At 47.7% G+C, this 10206-nt stretch overlaps 1 protein-coding gene across 1 annotated transcript; it reads left to right on the plus strand.

The window, feature by feature from the left end:
• Positions 1-1063: 1063 nt before the first annotated feature.
• Positions 1064-9861, plus strand: SLC30A1 (solute carrier family 30 member 1). Its single transcript, XM_030499837.1, has 2 exons — positions 1064-1893; positions 5449-9861. The coding sequence occupies exons 1-2, from the start codon at positions 1263-1265 to the stop codon at positions 6357-6359; spliced, it is 1542 nt and encodes a 513-aa protein (XP_030355697.1). The 5' UTR covers positions 1064-1262; the 3' UTR covers positions 6360-9861.
• Positions 9862-10206: the final 345 nt, after the last annotated feature.

The following is a 10206-nucleotide window of genomic DNA, read 5'->3' on the forward strand; positions in this document are numbered from 1 at the left end:
TGTTGGGACGCACTGTGGCAGCTGGAACGCGGGCCCATGGACCTGACAGCTGGGGCCGGGTGCTGGTTCCTCCCCTCCCCAGGCAGGCACGGGGGGGCTGTGAGGATGATCAGGGACTGGAGCACCTCCCCTATGGAGACAGGCTGAGAACATTGGGGCTGTTGAGCCTGGAGAAGAGAAGCTGCGTGGAGACCTCAGAGCAGCTTCCAGTGTCTGAAGGGGGCTACAAGGATGCTGCAGAGGGACTCTTCATCAGGGACTGGAGCGACAGGACAAGGGGTGATGGGTTCAAACTGAAACGGGAAGTTCAGGTTAGATCTAAGGCAGAAGCTCTTCCCTGTGAGGGTGCTGAGGCGCTGGCACAGGGTGCCCAGAGAAGCTGTGGCTGCCCCATCCCTGGCAGTGTTCAAGGCCAGGTTGGACACAGGGGCTTGGAGCAACCTGCTCTAGTGTGAGGTGTCCCTGCCCGTGGCAGGGGGGTGGAACCGGATGATTTTCATGTCCTTTCCAACCCAAACCACTGCGGGCTGTATGATAACGCCGTTTCTGGTGCCCCAGCGGCCGCTGCCCGTGTTGTAACCGCACGGGAACACGGCGCCCCCCGCACCGCCAGCACGGACACGGCGGGAGGGCCGGGCGGCCCCTGCCTGGGGAGGGCCCCCGAGGGGCGGGGTTCGCGTCCCGGCGCTGTCCCGCTGCCGGCGCCCGGCCCCTCGGGGAGCACCCCGCTCCGCCCGTCCCGCAGGGGGCGCCCCTCCCCGCCCCGGGCCGGTCCGTGCCGTGCGGAGCGCACCTTTTGCACGAGTCCCGCTCGCCGCGGGGCGGGGCAGCCGAGGGGCTCAGCCAATGGGAGCCGCCGCTGCCGGAACGTCACGCGCGGCCTCGCTCGGTCTCCTCCGGCGGGGCGGGGTGGATAAGGCCTAATGGGAGGTACTGAAGGGGCGTGGCCTTCTGTCGCGAGGGCCGCCGGGCCAATGAGAAGCGGAGAAGGGGGCGGGGCCGGGCGAGGTGGGGGCGCAGTAGCCAATGGGTAGCGGGCAGGGGGGCGTGGCCGCGCCGGTCCGGGTTCCGTGTGGAAAGAGTGAGGGGGCTCGGGTGCAAAGTTTGCTCGCCCAGCGCCGGAGCAGGCAGCGCCGGGCCCGGGCCCGCCCGCGGGGAACGGGCCGCGATCGCGCTCGGGGCTCCGCCGCGGGCCGCTCGCAGCGCCGGCCGCTCTCGTCGCGCCTCCGCCGGGCCGGGCCGGCAGCCTCTGCCCCGGCGCGATGTGCGGGGGGATGGCGGCGAAGGGTCCCAGCGGGCCGCGGTGGTGGCAGAACCGGCGGGCGCGGCTGCTGTGCATGCTGGCGCTCACCTTCCTCTTCTTCGTGGTGGAGGTGGTGGTGAGCCGGGTCACGGCGTCGCTGGCCATGCTGTCCGACTCCTTCCACATGCTTTCCGATGTCATGGCTCTGGTCGTGGCGCTGGTGGCCGTGCGCTTCGCGCAGTGCACCCGCGCCACCAAGAAGAACACCTTCGGGTGGGTGCGGGCTGAGGTGATGGGTGCCCTCGTCAACGCCGTCTTCCTCACCGCCCTGTGCTTCACCATCCTGCTGGAGGCCATCGAACGCTTCACCGAGCCCCACGAGATCCAGCAGCCGCTGGTGGTCATCGGCGTGGGGGTGGCGGGGCTCATCATCAACCTGCTGGGGCTCTGCCTCTTCAACCACCACGGTGTGGGGGGCCACGGCCATTCCCACGGCCACGGGCACTCGCACGGCAGCAGGCAGCACTCCCGCAGCGGCTCCAAGCCCGAGCAGCCGCCCGGGGATGGGGAGGCTGCGCTGCACCGGGAGGAGACCAGCACCTTGGTGGAGAACTGCAGCAGCTCCAACGGAGTCAGCCAGGACAAGCTAGGTAAGCCCTGCGGCGCCTCTGTCCCGTCCCAGCACAGGAGTGCCACCAAAGTGGGAGAGGACCCTTCTCTGAGTAGGGTGGTGGGTGTCCTGGTCCCACCTGGTGCTGGCTTCGTGGGGACCCCCTGTCCTTTCTGGGTGGGAAGAGGCAAGAAACTTCCTTAGCGGTGCTCTCGGGCACATGGCTGTTGCACTTCTACCTCACACCTTTCCTTCAAGTGCTAAAAGGAGTGCCCTCAGCTGTGTGTTTATCTCGAAGACAAGTCAGAGTGTGAAAGAGGCTTGGGGTAAAGCAGGTTGCCTTGGCAAAAGTTGGTGCTGGTAGAGAAGGCACATGACAAGAGTGTTTTGCCTAGAGACACGAGCTGTCACAAGGCGTTGCCCTAATGCCATCTGAACTGGCTGCACATCAGATAGAGCACAGCTCAACACCTTGGTCCTGACAGCCGGATCTCTCCATTGGGTCAGTTAGTAGCTACCTGAGAAGGTAGTCTCAACCTGAACATAACATACCGAAGTATATTCCATTGCAATAACGCTGTACTTCATCATGACATCCGTGTTAATAGGAAGAAGTGTTGGAAATTACCGATCAGAACCGTGGAAGTCATGGAGCGGGCACTGAATGTGGAGCTCACTGGTGTCAAAGCACACATGTGGCTTCTTTGCATTAGTTTTCTGTAGCTTTCTAAAGCGTGCTCCTTCCCACTCATTTGCACATAGAGATAAATTTAAAATCTCCGCTTCCTGATTGTGATCAAAGTGTCTATTTCGTGGGAGGCAATTGCTTGGGTTATGTTTTAAATGGATCCAGAAGCCTGGATAGTTTATTTTGAAGTCACTTGGCCGAAGCCAAGTGCTGTGTGCTAGCAGAGTGAAAGGTGTGCAGTTGCTGCTTTAGCCATACAGCATCCCCGTAACTGGGAGGAAGGGGGTTCACTCTTCAGAGCCCATGTCTCTCCTTTGTTTTTGGGGTGACATCAGGAGACTGCTCTTTTCACTGAAACTGGGCTTTAATTGAGCAGAGTGAACTTTGCTGCAGTTTCATTTTCAGTGGTCAGGGGTTCCAGTACACACTGGAGAAGCAGCTCTCTCTTTCCCTGAGTCCGTGTTGCTTTTGAGAAGGCAGGTTTTGCAAGAGGATAGGAAAGTTTTTCTGAATAGAGTACACCATTTTCTTGACCGCGTAATAAGCTCTTAATGTTGGGTTAATTCTGACAAAAGTATCCTAGTGATTACTTTCAAACAATGTAAAGTTCCCTTAACCGTTAATCTGATAGGTATCTTGGGTTGGGAATTGTTCTTGCCTGGTGAAACATAGAATCATCAAATGGTTTGGGTTGGAAGGGACCTGAAAGATTATCCAGTTCCAACCCCCTGCCAAGGGCAGGAACACCTTCCACTAGACCAGGTTGCTCAAACATGGTGAAAAGTCAAGTTTTGGGCTAGTTCTAGACCAAAAGGTTAATTTATAGCACAGATTAAAACATATACTGTCCTGAGCTAAGTCATCTGGAACTTCTCATGGGTGCCCTTCTGGCAATAACAAATAATTTGTTGTGGGTATTTAGGTGGTAATAGGGCATAATTTTGGTCACAGTGAAACTTTAAAAGAAGTTTATATTTCCTCCTATGCCCTGCCACGACTATGTAATGGATGGAGTTATTCATAGTTTACCCATGCAAGTGTTACAGGTGGAGGTGCTTGGAGACTTGTGAGAAGCTGTAGGGTGCGTAGGTGAAGCCTAGGGATGTGTCTGAGAGTGGTACTGTGCCTTCATTGGAAATTACAAAGAGGGGTAGATCCTGATTTCCTAAGGTGAAAGTGGAAAACTAGTGATAGCCTTAGGGGCTAGTCCTGCACGGGTGGCTTTGTGCATACGCTTGAAGTGTGTAGTTAGATTTCAGTGAGTGTATTTCGTTTGGACGTGATTTAACCATTTGCCATTAAAAAATAATCTGAAGAGCTTTCTGGCACAGTGTTTCCTGTTACGGGTCTTACTGACTTTTCACATCTCCTTTGCTCCAACTCTGTGGTGTGCAGCAGAGTTCCTCTTTCCTTGCCCTTACTGTGGACCCTGAGGTCTGAACTCTGTAACCTGAGCTGTTTTCCTCTAATTTATTGATTTCCATGGAAAGTTACAGGTCCCATATTCCATAACTCCCTAAAGGTTGTGTGGAAAATGTAGCTGGAGCTTTCGGACAGAAGTGTGATACACGAGGTAAAGAGCCTGAGGGTTGGAACACAGCTGCATCTGCAGGAGCCCACCCCTTCTGCAGGGAGGAAGGAACTTGGAGACACTTTGTGATTACAGAATCACAGGAGTGGCAGAAGCTGCAGCTCTTGTGAACATGTTAATATTTGCAAAGCTTTGAAGTGAATAACCACAGAAGCAGTAAGAGCTCTGTGTTTCAGTTAGTTGGGCCAGTGGCCAGTGGCTGTTTCTTTAACACTGGGAGTTTTCTGCCCCAAGAAGAACTTTTAAAGAAAAGTGGGAGATTACTCGTGTAAAATACTTTCAATTTTGAACATTGGAACATATTTTTCTTTCAAAAATGTTTTTCTTTGTAGTGATGCGTGTGCATTTATTCCTACACAGCTAGTTAGGTGGGTTGGAGTGGTGGTATTGCAGAAAGTTTTGGCAAAGGAGAGCACTAAAATGTTGCTCTATGCATTGCATGGCCCATGCCATGGATTTAGGCATCAACAGCTCTATGTCACTCAACAGCTCTATGTCACTTGCATTAAAAAAATGTATTTTTAGTACTTTTAAAAAAATTCTCAACTATAAATGACACTAGTTCATAGGCTCTGAGAGCTTCAGTGATAACTTACACTGTCCTGGAGTCAGTACTGCCAGTAAATTTAGACTTAAAAGCTCAGCTCATTGTATCTCACAGTTCTGCTGGCTCCATGCGCCATCTCAGGAAAACTTCCTTTTCCTTGAATTCAGAAGTCTTGTGGAAATGAACTCCTAAACCTGAAAAGGAGTTACTGTAAAGCAGGACCCATACAGCTTTTGAGCTTTTGGCCTCATAAGTTTGACTATAAAATAGCAGCGCAGTCCTATGGTTTAAGAGAGATTTTTAGCAATGTGATTAGCCTTCTGGCTTTTCAAAAGAGGGGAAAAAACCTCAGTTGCTTAGCTCCTTAACCAGCTTTTTGCTATATGCTCTGTAATTCTGCATTTTGTTTAGGAAATGAGCAGTGAGTAGTCAAGTGGTTAAACAGCTACAAAACATGAAAACAGGTTTTCAGCAGAATAAATTAAAGTGCAGTCATCTTTATACTTTGCCACTCTGTAGTGTAAAGCTATACTTTGCTTTATAGCTCTGTGTAGAAACAATCCTTCTAGACTATTTTGATCACTTCTTGGGACAACTGAATATTTCTCAGCTAGAGAAAATGTTGCTAAGTGTTACGGGTAGAGTTGCTTGCTTTTAGTTTTGTACTCAAATGAAAAGCAAGCTGAATGTTGGTTATTATTTTATGTGGAATTACAGTAACATGTGGTATTATAGCATATGCCTAATCACTTTACTGTTTTCTTATCAGGTGATATGAAAGATGACATGACTGACCTACAAGTGAATGGCAACGCCGGTCATTACCCTCTGGATGTAGAGGAGGTTGAAGAAGACTCCAGTGCACAGCTTAACATGCGTGGAGTTTTTCTGCATGTTTTTGGAGATGCCCTAGGTTCAGTAATTGTGGTAGTGAATGCCTTGCTCTTTTATGGGTTGTGGAATCCATGCCCCAAAGATGGGCCCTGCTTTAATCCATGTGTCAATAATCATTGCATGGAAAACGCTACTTTGTCCCAAACGCTTGGCACAGCAAACAAGTCTGAGCAAGAGAGCGTTACGGTGGCTGGTCCATGCTGGTTGCTATATTTAGATCCCGTCCTTTGTTTGATAATGGTTTGTATACTCCTTTACACAACCTACCCGTTACTTAGGGAGTCAGCCCTTATACTTCTACAGACTGTTCCCAAACAAATAGATGTTCATTCTTTGAACTCACGATTACGTACCCTTGAAGGAGTTGAAGCAGTCCATGAATTACACATTTGGCAGCTAGCAGGCAGTAGGATCATTGGCACTGCTCACATAAAGTGTCCTGATCCTTCCACATACATGATGGTGGCAAAGCGCATAAAAGAGATCTTCCATGACGAAGGGATTCATGCAACTACCATTCAGCCTGAGTTTGCCAGTGTTGGCTCTGAATCAGGGAGAGGGAAATGTGAGTTTCCTTGCAGGACTCAGTGTGCTTTGAAGCAGTGTTGTGGAACAGGAGAAGATATTGCTGCAAAGAAGACAGAAAAATCTTTGTCACTTAGTATTTCTTGTTCAGAAGTTGTCATTGAATTTCCAAAAACTAAGAGGACTAAGCCGGAGATCACCCCTTCAGTTAAGCTAGAGGCAAACACCGACCAAAACGAGCAGTTTGAATCATCTTTGTAACTCCCTGAGCGGTGCTACCTGAGTTCTGGGGACTTTGACAGCAGCTCTATTGCAGGAGGAAGACACAGACGTTTGAGGTGCAATTTTGCCAAGTAGTGTAGTTGCTGAAGTCCTTGTTCTTGTCATACTGCTAAACCTAGAATGCTTGTTTTAAGGAACATAACGTCACTGTCATGATACAATGTGTTTGTGTTGACTTTGTACCGAGACAGAAAGTGCACCAATGCTGTAACAAGTTCAGAAAACCAGTTTCAACATTTCAGCAGAGACACTTCTTGCTGTGCTTCAAACTGAAATGCTTTCTTTTTTTTTTTTTCCAGTTTAAAGGTATTTGAGGGATAAGCATGTAGGAACTCAGTTTGCGTTACGGATTTCTTGGACCTACTCTTTCCTTTAATATTTGATTTGTAGATATTTTAATATATTGTTTATTTAGAAGCCCTAAGGAAAACCAAAGTTCATAGAGTGTTTTTAAAGAGATAACTACTTAAAACTGGAAACCACTTTGCAGTTTCACATATTTTTCTTAAACCTATATAATAATAAATGTGAAGGCTTTTTCTAAAGGATTTATCGTATAGCATATTTTAAAGAGAACATCATGTGATTGTTAGAAACTGTCCCCACTTTTTCTGGTGAGGTAGTGAGGTGATTAAAATCAACTGCTTGTGAAAAGATCAGATGTGAAAGGGGTGTTTTTCAATCAGCATGGAAGTTCAAGCTACTGTGTACTGCTCTGTGATCAGGACGTGAGACTGACCGATAAAGTAATGCATCCTTTCATATTTGATGGATTTTTCTGGTGTTTTCCTTATTTCCAAGTTGTGTCATAAAAGTCTTCAAAGTTTAATGAATCCTTGACTCACAGTGCTATGAATGGAGAGCTGGAGCTTCATTTTCACTTGATGCTCAGTTGACTAAGATAAAAGAATTAGTTATGTCAAGAAGTGCTCTGTTGGGGAAAGTCTGCCAAGCACCGACAGTCTAATTCGGGCCTTTGAGCGTAGACAGTCGCCTCCGTAACAACTAACTCAGTGATGCGTTTTGCTTGTAGCTGAGAGTGTCTGTAAGCACCTGCAGTGACAGCAGTCCTGGTCCCTCCCCTGTGTCCTCAGGAGCCTTCCGCAGACTTTTGAGGAAGTGGGGCAGGGAGCAGGATTTCATTGCTGTATTTCAGACTTTGGCATATTTATGTATCACATAATTTCACCTAAGTAGCCGAATCTATGGTTTAAGATGTTAACTCGGTTAACTGACGACTGGCTCTAAAGAAGCTGTTACAGTATGCTGCCAACTTACACCTTAACAAAGGAGAAACTGGTCGATGGACTCTGTGAATTCGGCAGAGACTAGATGAGAGTTGAAGATAAAACATACAAGAGATCTAAGTAAAACCCTGACCCTTTCGATCCACCCTCAAGTTATGTATGGGATGTAATGTCTTGTGGTTTAATTGACTGCTCCTATGCTCAAAACTGGAAAACATCTTGGATCTTCCATTGTTTGCTCTACGACTCTGGACATGGTAAACACTCTGCCTCAGTTTCCCCGTCTTAAAATGGGGATAATACCTACCTCACAGGGGTGTTGTGAGGCTTAACTCTTGTGCGAAGAGGTCTGAGATGTGTTACTGGAAGGCACTGGAAGGAGTGTAAGATATTAAATTACATGGTATTTACTACTTCTACAAATGTATCGCAATACCTAGGCACAACAGAGGGAACTGAGGATCGTTTTGGCCTTATGAAATTCTTTGATGCTGTGGTTTTCAGGTTTTTAACAGTATTTAAATGTAGATTTTTTTTTAAGAAAAGAATGTTTTGTTAGTGAAGGGAATGTAGCTTTGCCTCTGGATACAGAACACCTCCTAGTTGGCATTTCTAATACATGTCTCCTATGGTAATTGCTCCTAAGTAGTTCAAAATAGTCTGCTGCTCCTCAGACTTGGATTGGCCCAGGTCGTGTCAGTGGTCTTACCCAACTTCTCAGCAGAGCATTGCAGTCAACTCTCGATTATCCATGGGTGGATTACCAGTGTTGTACATTAACCGTGCAGTCTACAGGGCCACACTAGCTCTGTATCGCATGCCAGTGCGTTGGCCAAATGCTGGGTGCCAAAGCATTGGAAAAGTAGAGGAGCTCAGTCCAGTTTCACATGAGTTCCCTCTCACGGGGTTTGTTAGCTTGGGTGCAGTTAATTTTGCCTCCTGGCTGCTCAGATGCATCCACAGGAAGCTGCGGTGCGTGGATGGGTCGGTTCAGCTTTGTGCTGGCTTGGGGATGTTGGTGCATCACAGCCATCAGCATCGCTCGCCTTTTTCTGTGTTTATGCTTATTGTATAGTCTCATAAACTAACTTAAATGTGTTAATATAGTATTTATATATGTTTTTGTTTTGTCTGAATTACTTTCTTTCTTCTGTTACCTGTATATGATCTAGAGTTGACTGTTAAATAAGATCTCGTATAAGACTACGTTTGCAGAATATGCTACAACTGCTAGTATGCTACAAAGTATTAACCAAGTAAATTTTGAAATGAACAAAGTACTATTTTTTTTTTTTTAGATGTGTATCCTTGCTTTTTATGGTAAACTTTCACTAATTATTTTTCTCACTAGTTTAATATTGGTCACAGTTATTAGGATGAATTCTTGAGGCCCTGCTGGATATCACTGGTGCACCCTAGAACTACTGCTCTTTAGTTTGTTAAAACCCCAAGCACCAAGACAAACCATAGTAGCAGTGAGAAGCCTGACTTCCTTCTCTCCTGTTGCTCTTGTAAGAAGAGAGCAATTATTGAGTCTTGAGAGTTGCCACCATTTGTTAACAGCCTCAGTCAATGCATCTGAATAGATGGAGTTGTAGTCGCTACTTCCATTGTAACTATTTAATCTTTTTTTGGTGCCAGAAGTCATATTTTTCTATTCTGTGTCCATTGCAGGCAATGGCTAGCTTAAAAGACAAAAAGCTCTCCTCCTACCCCTCCATTATTTTTGTTATCAGGACAGGATGCAGATGTGATGATGGTGATGGTGGGGGCAGAAGGGGACTTGCATGGCCCCTCTGTCCTGTGCCGCGTTGCCTGTGCAGCACCAGCTGGTGTTAACGGGGCCCTTTAGTCTCTTTAGCCCTCGATGGTAAATTCCCTGGAAGCACATAGCCAGGTCCGGTTGGTGGCTGCACAGCAGCAGAAACACAAGTTTTGTGTTTGTTCCAGCTGCGTGAGGCCCGACTGTAGCCTGTTAGCTTGCAATAGAGTTTGATTTTTTTCTTTAACCTGATCTTTGTGTGGTTACACAGACTTGATTTGTTCTGAAGATCACAGTTCCGGAATACTGGGAGCATTCAAAAACACTGCACAGTCTTTTTCTCCCTTTTTTTTTTCCCCCCACAAAACATGAAACTAGTGACTCTCGTGAATGAGCACTGCAGTGGTGGGGAGCTAATTGTATTGTGTATCACATTCCTGAATTTTTAAAATAAAAGAATATGGAACACTGATTTTGAGGAAAAATAAGTTTGTATTTCAGTGTCTAGATTGCTTAGGGTTCTGATTAAACGTGTCGGAGATGTACCAAACATCACTGGGTGGAATACTTTATGCTTAGTACTTGTCTCATCCAGAAACATGCTGGTTTAGAATCACTTCTTCGATTATATCTTCATCAGGGACTGGAGCGACAGGACAAGGGGTGGTGGGTTCAAACTGGAACAGGGGAAGTTCAGGTTAGATCTAAGGCAGAAGCTCTTCCCTGTGAGGGTGCTGAGGCGCTGGCACAGGGTGCCCAGAGAAGCTGTGGCTGCCCCATCCCTGGCAGTGTTCAAGGCCAGGTTGGACACAGGGGC

This window comes from Strigops habroptila, chromosome 10 (assembly GCF_004027225.2).
Source record: "Strigops habroptila isolate Jane chromosome 10, bStrHab1.2.pri, whole genome shotgun sequence".
NCBI classification, from domain to species: Eukaryota; Metazoa; Chordata; class Aves; order Psittaciformes; family Psittacidae; genus Strigops; species Strigops habroptila.